Raw genomic sequence first — 20,808 nt, 5'->3', positions numbered from 1 at the left:
TTGAATGTATCAGGGCTTACACCCTATAGGGCAGCGCAGGTATTTGGCTTGCACCCTATAGGGCAACGCGATGACTCGTTTCTCTCTCTCTCTCTCTCTCTCTCTCTCTCACACACACACACACACACACACACACACACACACACACAACAGCCTCATGGCAAACTCACTCACTCTCTCTCAACAGTAGCCCCGAACAGGCTTCCCAAGCATCCTCTTTCTCTCTCTATCGTCCCTTTATTAAGAAATGCAAGCACCCATCTGTGATTGAATTTTTACAATTCTCATACCCAACTCAAAAAGAGAGGCCTTCTCTCTCCTTGTTTACTTCACAGGGAGAATCTTTCTCTCTTTCTCAACTACTCTCGGCAGTGCAAGGCAGGGTTCTCTCTCCTAATCTCTCTCCTCGCTAGTTTTTGCACAGGGCAAAGCCCTCTCTCACTTACTCTCCTCTTCTTGCTTAGCCTGGTAACTCACGGCCTGCAACCTCATCATAGCCTGCGACAAAACGGCCTCCCATGCTCTCTCACAAACGCCCTCGGCACATCCAGAGCCTACCTCTCTCGACTTAGCGGTTACCCACACAGTGAGGATCCCGCTCTCATCTAGTATGCCCTCCTCATGTCTACAGCCCACTCAACATCTCCTCGCTCCCTGATATGTTACCGCCCTTGCTCGGCATGGCGACTCTCGCCTCACAAGTTTCAGCCCGCACGATATCTCCTTGTTTTTCTGAATATCCACGACCTCGCCCCTCTTGCAGTGCCCTCAACATGGCATTTTTCGCTCCTCGGCTCTACATGGCCTTAAAACGGTGTTCCCCTCGTTTGTCAATAGGGCTGAGCCCTCTCTCTGTATGCCGGCAACCTCGCTCGGACTCTCCTCTTCTTGGCCTGGTAACCAAAACGAAGGTACGCTTGGCCTGGCTTGCTCTCTTACTTCCTCGATCTGGAGAACCCCCTGCCACCCGCGGTGTGTCCTCTCGATCCCCGTTTAACGTTCAGAGCCGCCTCTTCAGAAAATCCCCTGGCCGGTTCTCTCTCGTCAGCATGCCAAAAAAAACATTGATCACCTTTTCCAATTTAAGCAAGCCTTCTCAAACACTATCGTTCACACTCGGCTTGGCCTACAACGAGGCTCGTAGCCAAGCCTCATCCTCTCTCTCACATACGGCCTATCTCAACTCCCTCGGCTCTCTTTCATTCTTCTATCTCCTCATGGGCACCACACATAGGGGAATCCTTCAACCTATTGCGACCCCCTCTCGGCCATCATGGTCCTCTTGTTCTCCAGGACCCCATTCTCTGGCCTTGCCCTCCCTTCCTCACTCTCGGCACAGGCAGAGGCTCGCCCCTCTCGGCGTGTTCTGCATCCTCCCGTAGCACATTAAACAGACATATTAGAGCAATCTTTTTAAATATTTGACAAAGGCTTCTCGGAACTCCCTTTGACAAACACACACACTCTTGCACTCACACACTCGCACAATACGATAAAGTCACAGATGATATGCAAAAAACAATAAGCGGACAGTGGTGGCCATCCTCTTCAAAGTCTTGCCCAGCTTCCTTTGTACACCTCTAGCAGTGACCGATCTCGATCTTTAGTCGTCAAGGTCATGGACTTCATTGTAGCATTTCCAAGAATATCATACCCTGTCAAAACAACTCCTTAAAGCAGAGCAAGTGAGATCATCGCCGTGAAAATTATGATAAAACAACCTTTCATGCTCGCTTCAACACTCAAATCTCATGCAGATGCTCTATTTCTTTGTCGAAGTCCCCATGCCCTTGGCCAAAAAAAAATGCAACAGTGGCGTCCTGCGGGGAAGACTAGCCTGCTAGTGTGAGCCCAGAATTTCCAGTTAGACTGGTGTCTTACCCATTGGGCTTTTCTTTTTCCATTTAAATTTTACCCTTTTTCTATTATTTTCCCTCTTTTCTTTATCTTGCCAAAACCCCCTTGGATGGGAAACAAACTCACATTGTGGCACATGTGGTACCCAATGTGGTAGAGAAGAAGTGTTCTCATTAAAAACAGGTGCCTCATTAGCTTTCAAAGGTGTTGGAGTGAGAGATGGTGGAATAGGAACATTAGAAGCACATGTCATAGCATTCAAACAACCCTCTCTGTGGTTTCGCTCAGCCTCAAAGTTTACCCTCCATTGGACTGCTAGGGCGGTAGCTTCAAAGGCCTCCCCCACAACCCTAGCGCGTGCATATGCATCCTCAAGTTTCTGTGGATCTGACAGCCTCACATGAAATTGAATATCCCTCAACATACCCGTAAGAAAACATTCCAACAAAACTCTGTCATCAAAACCATAGGGATCCCAATGCTTCATCTTGAAAGTTTGAAAACGCTTAACATACTCATCAATTGGCTCACCCTCCCTTTGGAAGAATTCTAACAGGGTCCCAATGACTAAACAAAAAGGAAAAATAGGAGAGAATCTAGCAACAAAAGCTCTACCCAATCCATCCCAAGTCTGCATCAAATGTGGAGAATGACGCATCATACTAAGGTACCATTGCATAGCTACCCCAATGAGAAAATTAGGAAAGAACCTCATGAGATCTTCAGGTGTGTCATAACCCTCAAACCAACAAGCTTGCCTAAACTGCAGTAAATGGGAGTCAGCTGTCACAACCCCAACGCCATCAAAGGGTGTCAGCTTCACAATCCACTGGTCAACAGGTCGCTCCCTAGCTTTGGGAATAGGTGGTGGGCTAAAAGAATCATAACCATTAGTAACCACGGGTCGATCTGCAACTAGAGAAGCATGCTGCTCTCTCAAAAAAACATTTTCAGTATGAACCACATCGTCGTCAGAAACATCAAGAGAGCTAACACTAGAACCATCACAAACATCTTCAATAAGGACAACATTGTCAAAATGTGTGGCTGCAATCAAAGGCTTATCCCCTGCGACAAACCCGACCCCTTCTAAAGGCTGCATCTCGTCATTGATATGCTCGCCAAAAGGACCAAAGGCAAAAAATTGGTTGTTGTGCCACCTTGGACCAATGAGATGGAAGCGGATGGCCATGAAACTTTGCGGAGATGGGGAAAGCACACTAGTCCACACCGTTGTAAATTTTCATGGGCATCGCAATCTGATGGTCCACGGTGGCACAATCATCAATTTTTTGCCGATTGGACCTTTGGCGAGCCCAAAACCAAAAAATTGATTGTGCCACCTTGGACCAACGAGATGGGAGTGGATGGCCATGAAACTTTGCAGGGGTTGGGAATGCATACTAATCTCCTCCCTTGCAAAGTTTCATGGGCATCGCAATTTGTCTCGACGGTCCACTGTGACACAATCATCAATTTTTGGGCTTTGGGCTCGCTAAGGGTCCAAGAGCAAAAATATTGACAATTATGCCACCTTGGACCGATGAGATGGGAGCAGATGGCCATGAAATTGTGTAGTGGGAAAAGAACACTAATTCCCACCCTTGCAAAGTTTCATGGGCATTGCAATCTGTCTCAACGGTCCACGGTGGCACAATCACCAATTTTTGGGCTTTGGGCTTGCCAAGGACCCAAAAACCCAAAAATTGACAATTGTGCCACCTTGCACCAATGAGACGGGAGCGGATGGCCATGAAACTTTGCAAGGGTGGGGAAAGCACACTAATACCCACCCCTGAAAAGTTTCATGGGTATCACAATCTGTATTGACCGTCCATGGCGGCACAATCACCAATTTTTGGGCTTTGGGCTGGCTTTGGGCTCGCCAAGCCCAAAGACCAAAATATTGGCGATTGTGCCACTTTCGACCTACAAGATGAGAGCAAATGTCCATGGAACTTTACAAGGGTGGGAGAAGCACACTAATCTTCACCCTTGAAAAATTTCACGGGCATTGCAATCCATCTCGACGGTCCACGACTACACAATCACCAAATTTTTGCCCATTGACCCCTTGGCAGCGCAAAGCCAAAAAATTGGCGATTGTGCCACCTTGCACCAACAAGAGGGGAGTGGATGGCCATGAAACTTTGCAGGAGTGGGGGAAGCACACTAATCCTTGACCCTGCAAAGTTTCATGGGCATCGCAATCCGTTTCGACGGTCCACGGCGGCACAATCACCAATTTTTTTTCTCATTGGACCTTTGACAAGCCCAAAGCAAACAAAATGGCATTTGTGCCATCCTGGACCATGAACCTTTAATAAAAGTAGATCAATGCTAAACCTAAATACATAATCTAAAGTTGCACATGGTATCTTCAATAACCTGTCTCCCTCTCGTGCATGAATCACAGGTACCAAGGCTTGTAGGTCTCGAAGGAGCACTGACCAATGCTAATCTCGGGGTGGGCATCCAGGAATGCATGAAAGAGTTGACTTATGTAATCTCTAGAATCATAGCACCATGCTCTATGTATTGCTTGCGGCCAATCCTATGTCGAATTGCCTTTTTGAAGTCTGACAAGCCGCGACAATTCTCCTCCCAAAACTGTCCTATGAGCTCTCTCATGCGTGAATCTAGAATGCGGGAGCATCATGGAGCACGCCCAGTGCTCGCCCAAAGCTCATCACTATGTCCCAAATCAAGTCGATGTCTTGACTGAGTATATGAGGGAAGATCGATGTCACTGAAGTAGGTCTCCGTAATGATGCCTGCACGATATCTGGCTCCAGATGCTCTAAGGGAGCATATCATTGCTGAAGGACAAGGATCTAAAGCTGGTGTAGGGTCCACACATGCCTCCATGCCAACTCCAGTGGGTGCTCCAAGATCAAGCGAGGGAGATCCACTCGAAGAAATGAGGCGACTGCGCTGCATCGATGGACTGCTGAAATGCTACAAAGCTGGAAATACCATGTGAGACTTGCCAAAGGCACCCACTGTAGGGGGTGTGAGCTCGCTAGCAGGTGACGTCTCTCTTAGAGGGACTATAGATGCTGAGGAAAATGGTACAAGGACTAAGGAAGGGAAAGAAGGCAAACAACTAGGCGATAGAGGGAGAGAAGAAGTGTCACCCTCATATGGTGATACATGCATGTGAACACCCCCAAAATGCTGAATCGTAGGGCCTGTAGTGGGCTCTTGCAACACATCCACATGTAATCTTGCTCTAGAGTGATGTTTGTGTTCTTGAGATTTCCGTCGATTTTCTTTCGCATGAGCAATTGCCTCCAACCCATCTTCCTTTCAAGACCTTTGTGACTGTGAACCCATGCTTAGTTACAAAAACGAGTGTTACAATGGTTAGTGATTAAATCAAAGGGGCATAAAGGCTCCAAAAGTCACTCACACTCAACTCTCAAATGAAGTGCACTAAAAGAAGGGGTTTATATACATTGGGTCCCTAATGTAATATAAAAAGGTGTAAATCTTGATAAGATCACACCAATCAAATTTTAGAAAAATGATTTATATAAAATTTTAGTTATCTTTTGAGTTAGATTACTTTTCTTAAGTGATTTCTTTTTTTTTGGAAAAAAAATCATAATGCTTAATTTCTCATCCAGTAAGAATTTTAATAAATAAAAAGTTAATAATAATCATGATATTATAAAATAGTAAAATAAATAATAAATAAAAATTAATTTACTTTGAGTGGCACTTTAATAATTATGCTATATTATTTATATATTTTGGTTATTTTTAAATTTTATTAAAGTTAAATATAAATGACGTGGCTCTTGAGGTGGCCATGCATGAATGACATGGCCGTCTACGTGGCAAGGTGATGTTTAATGGTTGATGACATGGATTGCAAGGGTGGCAAGATGATGTGGTGATCGGGATCCTCCTCAACTTTCATGTCATTATGTGACATGGAAAAATGGTGACATGGAATGTTTAGGGGGCAAAAGGTAGATGGTGAGTTGGAGAGTTGGTGATGTGGCATGCTTAGTGGATTATGAGGTGACGAGTGATGTGGCAAGCCATGCAAGCACCGCGGACAAGTGGCACATGAGGTGGTGGATGACATGGCATCTAATGTGAGGTGGCATACAAGGTGGCTATTGAGGGTGGTGGATGAGGTGGCATTTAAGGTGACATGGCAGGCCAAGTGTAAGGTCAAACTTTTGCCTTTGGTGATGTGGAAGGTGACATGGACTTTTGGTGATGTGGCAACCTCCTTGTATGAGGTGGAATAGACAAGTAGGATTGGGAGAGAGAGACCAAACCATGGTATATGGACAAGTGCCAAAGTTCTAGGCTTCAAACTTTACCAAACCTAAGGAGGCACACCTTAAGTGAATTGTGCAAGTAAAATAAAATAAAATAGTGAAAACGTACCTTTCTCTAACTCAAATTGACTCAATTTTTTTTCCACGAGTACTTTATGATGAAATCCAAAAGATACATGAAAATCAAATTGATTGACAATATACATTATTTACTATATCTAAAAAAAAACTCCCTCAAGACCCTCTAGGCAGTCTTTGTTATTTTTTGAGCTAGACCTAAAAAAAATGAACCGTTGAAGATTCTATTTTTTTGCATGGTCACATTCTATGGGTCATAATATATCAAATGACTGTTGGATCTTGAAAAATTATCTATACATCATTAGAGATATGGTGTAAAAAATTAAGGCTTTTCTAAACAACAATTCTAACAAAGAAAAATAAACAATAAATACATAGAGACCCAAAAAATTATCAAAAAATCAAGTTAAATTGCTGATCAAGTGAACAATTGATGTGAAAAAGAGCAAGTTAAGCAAAGAGTCTATATAAAGATATAAACAATTGTTCATCAAGGTCACAATGTTGTGACAAGGCGTGACATGCTGGCCCAGAGTACTTCTTGCACACTAAAATTTCACTTTTGGTTTGGAAAATTGAAGATCAAAACTTATCATAGTGTTTAATACTATGTATTTTGTGTGGCCACCAAATATTTCCGCTAAAAGGTACGAATAAGCAAGTCAATATACATAATAGTGTGAAAAAAAGACAGTTTTTTGGTAATTCTGCTGAAAGTGGGTACACTATCATGCATACACTCACCCCGTTGTCCGATGTGCAATTTTAATCGTGCATGTCTATGATGGCTTGCAATTTTGATTATGCATGTCTATGATGGCTTGCATCACCAAGAGCGTAGCCATAAGCTCTAATACCACTGCTACAACCCGAGAGACGAGGTGGCCCTGCAAAATACCAAACATAACGTGCTACAATCCATAAAACAAAAAAAGTGGCAAACCTGGCGAATGCCATAGCACATAATCAAGACTGCACGTGATTATAGAGAGATAGAGAGCGCGAGAGAGTAAGAAAGCATGTGTAGATGCACCTCCTAGAGTGGAGTGCTACACTGACATGATGAGAGAGAAGAGAGGAGAGGAGAGAAGAAAGACACAAGCACTGGGTGCAATCCCCCCCGTGCAAGAGTGAGCATTTTCCTTTTGCACGTATTTATTTATAGACTTCTTGAATGCTCGAAGTGAATACATATTGGCCGGCCGGACATAAATGGCCATAGCTCATAAAGAGCACTTGAATAATAAAATATATAGAAATGTGATGTCCGTTCGCATATTCTTTAGATTTTTCCACCTGTCACATGCAATAATAAATCATTTTCAATTTTCATTACATTATTCACCACACACCAAATGAAAATAAGTAAACCTAGTGACTACTTGTCGAGTCACTCTACATGCTCATATAACGACTCTCTAACTATATTTCCCAATCCTTTGCTCTTTCATGAGTTAAAAAAAATATCTTATGCAACACTCCATTGAAAGCCTCTACCAAGCCCTTACATTGTGAATGGTATGGAGTGGAGTATCTATGCTTGATCTTTGACTTCTTTACCAATTATTTAGCACTTTTAAACTCCCTTCCTTGATCACTTACAAGCTCTACGGGCACTCCAAATTGACAACATAGCACTCAAAGATGAAATTGCATAAATCTATCGTGTGGACAATGCTTGGAGAGTGCACAATGCGTGTGGAGTAAGAGAGAGAAGAAGAGCATACACAAAGTTTTAGTGGAGCTCTTAGTGAGGATTGGAATGCCTCATTACTCATGATCAGAAGAATAGATGAAGTTAGTACGATCAGTCTGATGGGTGTCTCACCAATTGGCATGAACCCTAACAATCTTCCAGTTGAAGGCCAACATTGCCCAAGTGGCCTATGTATATGCTTTTGTACAACCGTGAAGTGACCAAGTGGCTTCACCCTACCCCCATCATTTCCATGCAATGTTCAAATCATTCTAAGAATAGGCTCTTCATGAGAGCATCTAACGGTTGTCATCTGTATGAACCTTAACTAGCTCAATGCGATTGCTAGCCGATATGTGGCGTATCACATGATAACGAACTTCTATGTGTTTTGAATCGGAGTAAAACATAGGGTAGCTGTTAAGATGAATATGCAACTATAGTTTAAGAACATAGATATGTATTGGCATACAAATGATATCCTATCAAACAAATGCTTTGGACATATTAATGCAAATGGGAACAAATTATTTTGGGTTGTTCTAATTGTACAAGTGAGAGTAGTTGGTTCTTTGGAAACATATGTAACTATGGCTATCACGTAACCTTATGAAAACAAAGTGTTAGGTTCCTTCAGGACATGGTTTTTTTTTTCTTGTAGCATTGTACATTGAATATGGATTAACGTCATAATTTTTTCTAGGTATAAAGATATTGGTAGTTGCTATGAAATAATTGTTTCCTTTGTTACATCAAAGAGAGTATACATTTTGGGTTGTTGATCATCATCTCTATTCACCAAATATAAATCTAGAATTTCTCAACATACATATGTTCCAAAGATCTTTGTAAGCTAGAATTATGATTTCAGTCTGGTTACCACCATGTACCACTTAACTTCAATATTTTATTCTTTATTTGCACCTCCTCCACAAACATAGATTCCAAAGATTCTTGTAGGCTATGATTGTGCTTTGAGCTAAGCTTCCAATATCTATTGCTTAAGTTGAATTGAGGCACTCAATTGCAAAAAATTGCTCGGGTTTGCATAAGCTCAAAATTTTTTGTTCGGAGTATGGATTTCCTCCATTGCAACTACTCCACTACATCAACCCAACTTGTTGCCACCTCAAGTAGACATACTAAAAAATCTCTTGCTTTTTAATTTGCAAAAATAAGTGCAAACCTCAACCTCAAGAGTACGTGTAATAAAGACCCACAAGATATTAGCAAACATGTCATTTCAAGAGTAAAAACCATCACCACCGTTAAGATATGGTTTCAAGGTCACATTTTTGGCAATGCTATATTTTTTGTTTGTCAATGCTATCATAGTAGATAAAAATTGATGAAGTAATTTGATCACTTCTCTTTTTTCTGCTGCATGATATGCATCCTTTGACTTAATTGTTGCTACATATAAGGGAAGTATGTGCCACTTCCCCCAATTTGCCACCCCGTTTTTATGTGATTATTTGCGTCCTTTGTATTCGATACTTTCTTATGATATTGATCATTCGTTTGCGTCCCTCACTCTCGTGTCCCTTTTGCGTTCAGTTTTCAAGTTGCGTTCTTGTATGTGCGTTTGCTTGCCTACAGGTCCCGTTTGCATCGCAGGTGAGCCGACGCGGCCCCGTTTTCGTGATGCCCCGAACGAGGGCGTCACACTTGGTATCAGAGCTTCGGCTCGAATCCCCGCCGACCCGACGTCGGCCCGTGGCCCGTGGTTGTCACCACGTTTTCTCCACGTTCTCGGCCCGTGTTGCCCCGTGTTGCCCCATTTCACCACGTCCCTTGCGTGATTGCCCCGTTTTGCCTCGTTCCTTGCGTTTTCTCCACGTTCCTCATAGTTTTTCACCGTTTTGCCTCGTTTGACCCGCGTTTCACCCCGTTTTCATCGCGTTCTCCGCATTCTTGGCCCGTTTTGCCCCGTTTTGACGCGTTTCTCCACGTTCCCCATCGTTTTTCAGCGTTTTACCTAGTTTTGCCCTTCTTACACCGTTTGGGACAGGTTTTCATCGTTTTGAGCCGTTTTTCGCGGTTTTCGTCGTTTTGGACCCCGTTTTGCACTGTTTCATAGTTTTCAAAGTTTTTCAAGCCGTTTTCTCGCAGTTTTCCTGTTTTTCGATATTTTTGAATTTTCCTTGGCTCCGGCCACAAGAGCACCCCAATGGCGGGAAATCAAGAAGATGAAGAAGGATACAGGACGGAACCGGAACTGCATAGAGCCCCGAAGAAGAACAAAGAGAAGAAGTCGTGACAAGACCACCAAGAATCAATGGAAGAAAGACTGGAGGCACGCATCATGGCCTCCGTAGAACACCAAATCAACGTGATGTCCGCTAATCTGAGCGACCTACTGCAAACACAGCTAGGCCAGCGACACGAAGACCGACCGGGGCCGAGTAATGTCAACACGCGGCGAAACACACAAAGACGACCGCGACCCGGAAGATTAGAGACAGTCGACGAAGATGAAGGCTACCTGGATGACCGAAGTGAAGGGCGCTACTACAGCCCTGAGCGAACTCTAGAAGATGAAAACAGACTGGGCAAATTCAAACCCATTCCCCCAGAGAAATACAAAGGCCATCGCACCTCACTGGAACTTAACAAGTGGTTCAGTGAGGTCGAAGACTACATGCAGTGGAACAACATAGGCAGACGTCGATGGGTGCAAGTGGCCAAAACCTTTCTGGCCGACGACGCCTATGTATGGTTCCTCACTGAACAACCATCAAAGCACTGGGAGGACTGGGACGACCTACAAAGAGACATGCTCAGCTACTTTGTCCCAGAGAATGAAGGAAACAAAGTCAGAGATTCCTGGCGCGATCTACGCCAAGACGGCCACATATCAGATTACGTTGTCAAGTACCGCCGCCTGATGCTTCAACTTCCACTTATGCACACAACAGACAGGCTACATGGATTCCTGTATGGCCTTAAACCCTGGGCCCGTCGCGAGGTAGAGAAGCAGAATCCCAACACCTGGGAAGTGGCCGCCAACATGGCCGAAAAGCTACGAGATACAAACTCAACCCCAGGTGTCATTACACACAACCCTCGCCCCAACAATTTTGCCCCCAATAACTGGTCTAACCCACCCGCCGGGCGAGGCCGCGAATTTATACCCATTCACAAAAGCAACGAACCCCGCTCACCACCACGCAGCTCTTTGGCGAGCAATTCCTACAGCACCACATCTAGCAATTTTTCCTCCAAAACTTACAAAGGCAACAATAACAACCCGCGCCCCGATCACGTCTGGTGCCGTGACTGCAGGATTGCTCATGGCCCCTACTACCCTTGTGTATGCAAACACAATCAAGCAGCCTCCTCATCTAGCAGGGTCAATACCCTCCAGATAGAAGAACCACCCTCCCCCCCCCCCCGAATAAGCGTCGAAGAACTGGCTAGCCCTGTTGCTAACCAGCAACCCCGGATTGGAGCAGTTTCCCTCCACCCGAAATGCATGGCAACGGCGATAATGGACATTCATAACTTATATGTCCAAACAACAATTGGGTCCCAGCAGCAATGGATCATGGTAGACTCAGGCGCCACACACAATTTTCTCTCGCCACAATGTGCCGCGCGCCTGGGCCTACGTCTCACCACCGTCAACGAAACGACAGTAAAGTTTGCCCAAGGAAAGGATAACAATGTCAAGGCAGCTCGTCAAGTCAGGATCGAGATGGGTGAATTCACCTGTTGACTTGATTTCATAGTGGTCCCAATGCATGACTTTGAAGCAATCATTGGTCTCTCCTTCAACGATAAGTACCTCATTGCACTCCTAGGCATGAAGGTGGACCAAATACTGCTAAATAATCAGGGCAAAGTGTGCGCTCCTTGCCGCACTGTCGAAGCAAGGGACTTGCCAATACACCGTATGCGAGCCACAAACGGCTCCAAGCACACAACAAGCCTAAACTAGCAAGCTCAAGAGAACAAAGGGTGTGTCACTCACCGCTCTACGCTCGCCTTCGTGGTGGATTCCTCGCCGCGATGAAGAAGAAGCTGCAGTCGTGCCACGCTCAACCGCTTCGCCGCCGTCGTGCCTTCGTAATGCTCGATCGCACACACACTCTCCCTCTCTCTCTCTCACACACACACACACACGAGGAGGTGAAGAAGAAGAAGATGGAGATGGAGCAAGAGCACTCTTCTATTGCACAAATGAGAGAATGAGTAAAAATTAGGTTTAGTTGGCTTTTATAGGAGCTCACCCCATTCACACTTGGGCGCCCATGCTTAGCCAACTAATCCCTTGAATGTCCCAGTTAGAGTGCGCCTCTCATCGGCGATCACTCTACCTTTCCCTATTGGTCCGACAAGCCCGGTACCTGACTCTACCAAATACATAATACACGTCCGTCGTAGGTGATAGGGTGTCCGTGTGCCGTGAGGGTTAACATGCCCCCCTTCCTGATGTAGATGCCGTCCTCGGAAGCTATTGAGTTGAAGCTGGTTCGTCGAGGTGGAAGAGCATTTGAGATGAATGTCCGTAGCCTTCTTCAATCAATAGTGCATTTGGTGGCTATCATCCACGTGCGGCCTAGGTTTATATTACCCTCCATAGTTCAAGTAGGCATGACCAAAAAGTCTTGAGCTACCACCCCATTGTCATAACTGACAGAAGTGTGCCAGATTCCAAAAACCGTAGTTTTTTTCTTGTTGACACCCTTGACTTGGATAATACTCTCATATAGAGGTGGCTTCCCTAACTGACACCACACCCCATAGGATAGCAGATTGTATTTAGCACCCGTGTCCAATAAGGCGTTATATAGCACTTTTCCATAGGCACTATTTAACTCAATGGGGTATCGTAGAGGTGTGTCAGAGTCCAACCCATCCTCTTCGATTTCCACGTGGAATGCATTTGTGACCCCAAGGTTAGCCTCTCGTTTTTGTCTTATACGTTGTTGTCGCTCCTTAGCCTCAGCTTGAGCTTGTATCTTGTTTAACTCGGTTTGTGCTTTGGCGGCCTTTTTTTGATGAATGGCCCGTAGTTCTTCTTGGCTTAAAGGATCATAATATCTTTTGAATTTACTCCCATTGAGGAATCCAATTGTTTCAACTCCATCAAGAGTTTCCACACGAAGGGTACCTTGTGGGGTAATTTCACATACTCTATATGGTCCTTTACCAGCATATTTCAACTTTTTCTTCTCTTTACGTACTCCATACATAAGGACTTTATCACCAACTTTGATGTCCTTGTCCTTCACATGGCGATCAAACCACTTCTTTCTCCTATCCTTTTCCACAAGAGCATTTTGCACAGCCAACTGTCTCTCTTCGTCTAGTTTTTCTAAGATAAACAAACGCTCGGTTAAGGGGTTACCATTCCATCCTTCTTGCGAAGCTACCCTAAGACTAGGAATGACAAACTCCCAAGGCATAACCGCTTCTTGGCCGTATACCATTTTGAATGGCGTACAATTAATAGCCACTTTATAAGCAGTACGATAAGCCCATAGAGCAGATGTCAACTTCAAATCCCAATCAGTGCGATGAGCTTCTACCGTCTTGGTTAAAATAGAGATTAGAGTCTTGTTGGTGCTCTCGGCTTGTCCATTAGCTTGCGGGTAATAAGGTGTAGACTTATGGTGGGATATCATAAAGGTCGTGGTAAGCTCTCTTATTACCTCATTTATAAAATGGGTACCATTATCACTAACAATTTCAAAAGGGCAACCAAATCTTGTGATAATGTTCTCAAAAAGAAACTTAGCTGTTGTCCTCGCGTCAGCTTTTTGTGAAGCCTTAGCTTCAGCCCACTTTGTTACATAGTCCGTAGCAACTAGAATATATCGAGATTGAGTGTTGCGAGCTGCGGGACTAATTGGACCTACAAAGTCTAAGCCCCATTTTTCAAATGGTTGGGTTACTTTAATAGGATGTAAGGGCATTCTGTCCTTGCGCTGTGTGGTCTTGTAACGTTGGCACTCATCACACCCTTTTGTAAAAAGTGATGCATCCTTAAATAAAGTTGGCCACCAATAGCCTGATTGCAGCACCTTTCTAGCAGTCAGGTCCCCTGAAAAATGTCCTCCTGCTATGCCCATATGTGCTTCTTGCAAGATATACAAATATTCATCCTCGCGGGCACAACGCCTAAGAATATCGTCCTTGCCTAATCTATACAGGGTTCCGGCAATCAAACAATAGGGTTCACATTCTTTTACTAGCCTTCGAGCGATATCCTTACGAAGTTCCTTGGGTGGAAAACCATTAACTAAAAAGTTAACAATGTTCTCACTCCATTCAGGCATAGTCTCAACTATGAATAGGGAAGTATCGGGTAATTCATCATCAACTCCTGTAGGGGCTTCACCATTGGGTATGCGAGACAAATGATCAGCCATGACGTGCCTTTTACCGGGTCTCACTACAATCGTGAAATCAAACTCCAGAAGAATTAACAACCATCGTGTGATTCTTCCTGTGGAGCATGGCTTGTTTACCAGATACAACAACGCTTGATGATCCACATAAAATACAAACTTGTTTGCCAGAAGGTAGTAGCGAAATTTCTTTACTGCATAAACCATTGCCAAACCTTCTCGCTCTGTAGTGGTGTAGTTCCTTTCAGCATCGTTCAATTGACGGCTTGCAAAGCTAATGGGATAGTCCAATTTATGTTCTCCTGGTTGAGTGAGAACACACCCAATAGCAAAGTTTGATGCATCAATATGCACATGGAAAATGACATCCCAGTTAGGTGTCCTTAAAATCGGAGCACTTGCTAGTGTTTTCTTCAATTGTTCATAGGCCTGGTCACACTCTTCAGTCCATTTAAATTCAATGAGAAGCTTGTACAAAGGACGTGCTATCTCAGCGAAAAATAAAATAAACCGTCGATAATAACCCACGTGTCCCATGAACCTTTGAACTCCCTTGTAATTGGTTGGTGGTGGTAACTCTAGAATCACTTTAATTTTGCTCTCATCGGTTGAGATACCATTCTTGGATACTATATGCCCTAAAATAACTCCATGCTTGACCCAAAATTGGCATTTGAACGGGTTCAATGAGATACGATATAACCTACATTTTTCAAACACCTTCCGCAAACATGATAGATGTTCTTTCCAAGAAGAGTAAACACAAAGGTCGTCTAAGAAAGCTTCACAAAACTCTCTCAAATATTCTTTAAAAGCAGTGTTTATTAATTGTTGGAATGTAGCAGGGGCATTTGTTAAGCCAAAAGCCATCACACGAAATGCAAACACGCCAAATTCTGTGATGAAGGCAGTTTTAGCTTGGTCCTCTAGCGCTATCGTGATTTGGTTGTAGCCTGAGTACCCATCTAGAAAGCTATAAGCTTCCTTGCCTGCAACTCTTTCGAGTACATGTTCGGAATATGGTAGGGGGTAATGGTCTCTTCTAGTAGCTGCATTAACTTTTTTGAGGTCCACGCACACCCTGAGTTTCCCATTCTTTTTTGGCACGATAACTATTGGCGACACCCATTCAGAGTGTTCAATAGGATATATGAACCCACATTTGATAAGCTTTTCTAGTTCTTCTTGAATGATCTTTGCGTACTTAGGATTCATCGGGTAGGGTCTTTGTTGTACGGGCTTCGCAGTGCTAATCATAGGGATTGTATGTTGGACCACAGAAGGCGGAACACCTTTCATATCATGGTATGTCCAAGCGAATACGTCCTTGAATTCCTTGAGAAGCTCTTTGAGGACCGCCTCTTCAACTTCTGTGAGGTCTTGGGCAATAAAAACAGGTTTTGATTCTTCACCGGGGTCAGCTAATTCTATTTCTTTAACTATCACCGGACCATCATAGATTCCATTATTCCCATCGATAGGTATTCTTTGGGCTTTTGTGTACACAACCTTTGCTTCCCCTGTGGTGTAAGATTTGAAATGTTCTGGTGCAGGATGCAAGTCTGTGGATTCTGGTTGTGCGTTGGTTTGTGCTTCCATTTCTGCTTTCTTGTGTTGTCGAGCTAACTCTTGGTTTTGACGCCTCCTTGCAGTGCGGCTCAACTTTGGCTTGTCTATGATCTCTAATTGGGCTATGTCATGGGGTCGTGGTCTACACCACATAACATTTTGGAGATATTCACCCCAATTGTCTACCAATTTTCGATGAGCATCACATGCTCCTATATAACTGAGCCATTCTGCTGAGGATCTCTTCTTGTTTATCCTAGCACGTACATTGGCTCGATATCGACGCCTCTTAAGGTTTTTCTTTTTCTTATTTGAGACCTGCTTTTGATTTGCATTTAGATCTGGCTCACTAAAGGAGTCCTTGTTGGTGTCCTCTTCACTCTCGGAGGAGCTATCATCGGTTGATGTGCTCGGTCCTTCCGAATGTTTTGACTCTAAACTTGCTCCACTCTCTAATTCATGAGATTCAGAATCCGTTTCACTCTGGGAGTCAGTGTCCAAGTCGTGTTGGTCAAAATCTTCTATTGAGCTATCGGTGTCACTGTCAGATTGGTCCACAATTGCCTTGCCCTTAGAAGATGCATGTATGGCACTTATCATGTTAAGAGGTGCAATTTGTGGTACCTCTTCCCCCTCTGGTGTGACCCAAGTGGTTCCTCTATTTCCCCAGGTATCTATGGTTGCAGCTAGGTGTACCCAATCCACATTGTCCGACTCAGTCATCCCAGGTAGGATATCCATATAAGGAGAATCTTGGCCAATGTCTGTATCCTTCTTACAAGTGTAACAATATTGTAGTGGGGCCGAGTGAACTGTGGTGTCAGAGCGATGATCAATAATGGTTTTACTCCCTAAGGGGTGTACCTTACCAGTCACCAAATCCACTCTAAGGACAGAGTCTTGGAATTGCAAATAGACATGATTTTTAGACCAATCGTGAACCATTTGTGCTTCCCTCATGAATGGTCGTCCTAAAATCATTTCATATTACATAAGGTGTTTAGAGAAATCCATTACAATGAACGTATGTCGTACCTTGTGTCCTAGAACTTTGATCTTAAGATCCTTGAGCATCCCCATAGGTTTGGCTATGGTACCATTTGCCATCTTTACCACAATGTTAGTAACACTGAGGCGGCGTTTTCCCATGGATTCCAAACAATCTTTTGTAACGATGCTAACTCCCGCACCACCATCAAGAATTCCCTTTATAGTTAATCCCTTGGTAGTGATGGGTAGGGTCGCATTAGACTCGTCGCCTTCAAAATACTGCCCTAATTCGTTAATGGGTACCTCGATCACAGACTCGTGCCCATCTAAGTCAAGTGATTGCACATGATTTTCCTCATCAATCATAATCGAGTCAGGCCTATTTGGTTGCGCAAACTGCGGTAATCCCGTTCGTAGCTCTCCGTTAAGGAATGCTCGAAGTGCAAGGAATAACTCAGGATCTCCATACAGCTTTGCTATGATCGTGGTTCGGACCTCAGAAGACATGAAGTCCACTAGTTTGGCAACATTCATTGGCGTTTTGCAGGGTGTAGGTCCTTGACTAGGAACTGGTGAGGATGGAATCTCATATTCCTCAATGGGATCAGGTATTCCTTTGTTAAACATCCTTTCCAACAAGAAGGGTGTATGCTCACTTTCTGATGTCCCGTCCTCACTCCCTTCTTGGATGATACTAGATATGGCTAACGGTCTATGGTTCATGTGGGGTGGATGAACTTGCGTGGGAAACACTGTGTCATGAATTTTGACCTGCATGGGTTCTGGTTCTAGTTTCCTTTGAGTCTCCTCCACTAAACCTCTTAGATGTTTCACCTGCTCAATCTCGTCTACTGGGTTTGGGTACGTCCCAATCTTCTTTTTACGATTCTTCCCTTTTTGCCCCTGCGGTTTATCTTGGGGGTCTTGGATTGGATTTGGAAACACTTGTGGTGTTTTCAGAGGCTCTTTATGGTTTTCTCTTATTCGGTTTTCATTTGGTTCCATGTTACGGTTTTCTTTGTCGGTCTTTCCCTTTGTGGTATTGGTTCTAGTCTCCATTGTCTCGATTGAATCTGAATCATCCTCGAGGTCATTCATATACACGGGGTCATCTCCTGTTCCTATGTTTGTTTTGGAACTTGGCTTTGAATTTTCCGTATTCTGCGACTTCTTCCTTCGTGTCTTCTTTTTCTTTGCTTGGATAATTGACGCGGTATCTCTCTCTTCGAGGATATGTCCTGGCCCTTGAAGCATGGACCGTGTAATCGCATAAGCGGGTGCGACGGGTGGTATTGGTGATGTCACACTAGCAATTTCGACCAAATTCAGGGGTGTGATTTTAGGCGCATTTGGGTTATAAGGGCATTGGGCAATCAAGTGATCTATGCCACAACGATTACATGTGAGTATTGGCATTGCAGACGTGCTCCCTTGATTCATTTGCATCTGTGCAACATTCTTTTGCAGCCTAATAGGGCACTCTGCTGCTCGATGTGGTCCACCACACTCGTAGCATTGAAGAGGTGGCCTCCTAGCCTGGGTGTTGATATTTTGACCTCTGGATGCGAGAGCAGCAGCTTGATAAACCGGCTTGACTTGCCCCCAACAATTTTCCATGTAGTATATAGGACACTCTTCCAATGTATCAAGTCCGTAGGCAATACTAGTGTCTATTTCCTCCTCACAACCATCTGCATAAGTATTAGATGGCTCGCAACCCACTTGGTTCATAGGGGCGACTCTTGGATGCGGGGGCTGCGGTCCTAGCACAGGAGGTGGTAGCGGTGTAGCTTGTACAACATTTTGAGGTCTAGGGACCATGTGTTGCGGTAGTTGCTCAACAGGTGGAGTAGGCATCAATACAGGAGCTCGAGGTGCATCCGTCCAGGCTACAGGTGGTCTATTTGCCATCATACGTTTGATCATTAAACAATCCTTAGCTTGGTGACCATACCTACCACATGCGTTGCAAGTTCCATTAAATTTTACTCTAAACGTAGGGCACTCACTAGTGCTATGTGGACCTAAGCAAATGGAACACCATTGTTGCTCCCTTCTTGGATACATGTGACTATTTTGAGGGGGTCGATTATCCTTAAGAGACTCTTGGATTGCCTTGGTGAGGTCTGTCAAGAATGTCTCAAATACCTTTGGCTCATTGGCAATGGGCTTTGCAGTCATGGGTTCATACTCAATGGCTTGTGAGCTAGTGGATCTCGTGTCGGTAGACACCCTCATGCCTGCTATCATCAAGTTGTCCTCTAATTGGATTGCATTGGCAGTGACATCTTCCCAGGTTGTGATACCTCTAATCACTAGTCCATTATAGATTCCTTCATTCCTCAACCCTCGAATGAATCGATCAAGCAGTTGGTTATTGTTGAAGCGCTCATTTACAGGGCAACGAGAGTTTAAGTGCTTTAGACGACTAATGAAGTCCCTTACTGACTCTCCTTCCTTACGTTCGGCCTTTTGTAGCTGAGATGCTACACCCCAAAGCACACCTTCTCGTATGTACTCCTTTAGAAACAACCTTCGAAGGGTAGGGTAGATTGTTTTCTCGTCCACCCTTAGGGTCCTATACCAATCTCCAGCCTTCCCACTTAATGTCAAGCTTAAGGCATTGCACTTATGTAGTTCGTTGCGTTCCCCTAAGGAATCACATACTTGTTCAAACACTTCAATGTGTTTTCTAGCATCTTCGTCCCCATTGAATTTTTGCGTGAGTTTGGCAATTTGTACTGCCTTACTTTTAGGCTCTCTATTAGATGCGTGAAGCATATTTTCCGCGATAGATCGACCTATGGTTTGAGCAAACGCTGCCAAGTCACCTATGTGAGGAGGCAGGGCCGGTGGAGGTACTCTTGGAATCATATGTGGGAGAGGGATGGGTGCCGGTCTTGGCATATGTGTGGATGATGCAGGATATGGAACATAACCAGGCATAGGTCCACTCGGATAAGGGCTAGGGAGCGGCACTCGAGGAGCATAAGCAAGTGGTACAATTGGAGGTGTGGGGGCCATGTGTGCATAAGGGGCTAGAGGCACATATGGTCGAGGCCCCATATTAGGTACTACGACACTAGGTAGTGGCACTGCGCTAACCGCAGATGTCATCGGTACATTCTCTGTCAGGCTTATCCCTGGAGTGAGCACTGGGTTTTCCTTAATAGAGGGTTGAGCCAAGTTAGGGAAGCTAAAGTTTTCGCTCGGAGGCTCAGATTGCATAGAGACCCCAGGTGAAATGACGTAAGATGGGTCCATGGGGCTCATTAGAGGAGTCTCCATTTGTGATAGAGTAGGCTGTTGAGCCTTGCTCGTATCCAGAAATCTCATGGGGCCAGTTGAGAGTATATTTACCCCTCGGTTTTGCCTTTCTGATTGAATAATGCCATGGATAACATTACAGATCATTTTTTGTTGATCTTCGATGCTCGTGGCACTAGAGGTGGATTGTACAATCTTTATCCATCCTACATGGTAGGCGTGGCCAGAGTGTAGATCCGTCAACACCTCAGTGTGGAGATCGTATGCCCAATGATCATTAATGAACAATCCTTCTAGAGTCGACGTGTTAACGGTTTCTTGTGAGGTAGAAGCAATGTTGCTCCCCGTGGTTTTACTTGTCACCAACGGTACTCTAGAGGGAACTTCTGAAGGAGGCAGCTCAACAGGGCCTTCTTGGTAAGAAGTTGGTAGGATATCCACATGGACACTCTTTGGGGGTGTGGGGTCCACGTGCGATGTGAAAGGAGATTCCACTTCCCCACCCCCTTCGTGTGCTTCATTTGCATCAGGTTCCGAGCGAGTAGCTCTACCTAATGTTTCCATGAAACGGCTAAACATACTAGTACTAGGCTGTGGAGCTTCGGGAGGTGCATGGCCTTCTCTCTCAGTGTTTTGGGTAGGGTATGCTTCCATGATTTCTGAGTCGGAGGAGGAATCACTAGCGGCTATTTTA

At 44.5% G+C, this 20,808-nt stretch overlaps 1 protein-coding gene across 1 annotated transcript; it reads right to left on the bottom strand.

The window, feature by feature from the left end:
- Positions 1 to 1,548: 1,548 nt before the first annotated feature.
- On the bottom strand, positions 1,549 to 2,959 carry LOC147422588 (uncharacterized). Its single transcript, XM_086503073.1, has 2 exons — positions 1,984 to 2,959; positions 1,549 to 1,655 (listed from the first exon to the last, which is right to left on the bottom strand). The coding sequence occupies exons 1-2, from the start codon at positions 2,957 to 2,959 to the stop codon at positions 1,549 to 1,551; spliced, it is 1,083 nt and encodes a 360-aa protein (XP_086359199.1).
- Between the last annotated feature and the right edge of the window lie 17,849 nt (positions 2,960 to 20,808).

Source organism: Adiantum capillus-veneris, chromosome 27 (genome assembly GCF_014529385.1).
Source record: "Adiantum capillus-veneris isolate H3 chromosome 27, ASM1452938v2, whole genome shotgun sequence".
Taxonomy (NCBI): Eukaryota; Viridiplantae; Streptophyta; class Polypodiopsida; order Polypodiales; family Pteridaceae; genus Adiantum; species Adiantum capillus-veneris.
The sequence above is the reverse complement of the archived record's forward strand: the minus strand, read 5'-3'. Positions and strand labels throughout refer to the sequence as shown.

Excerpts from the sequence above, each read along its gene's own strand:
- LOC147422588 (XM_086503073.1), bottom strand. The coding sequence starts at position 2,959 with ATGCAGCCTTTAGAAGGGGTCGGGTTTGTCGCAGGGGATAAGCCTTTG. Across the intron at positions 1,656-1,983 it reads GGTACCACATGTGCCACAAT|GGTATGATATTCTTGGAAAT; the intron begins GTGAGTTTGTTT and ends TTGTTTTGACAG.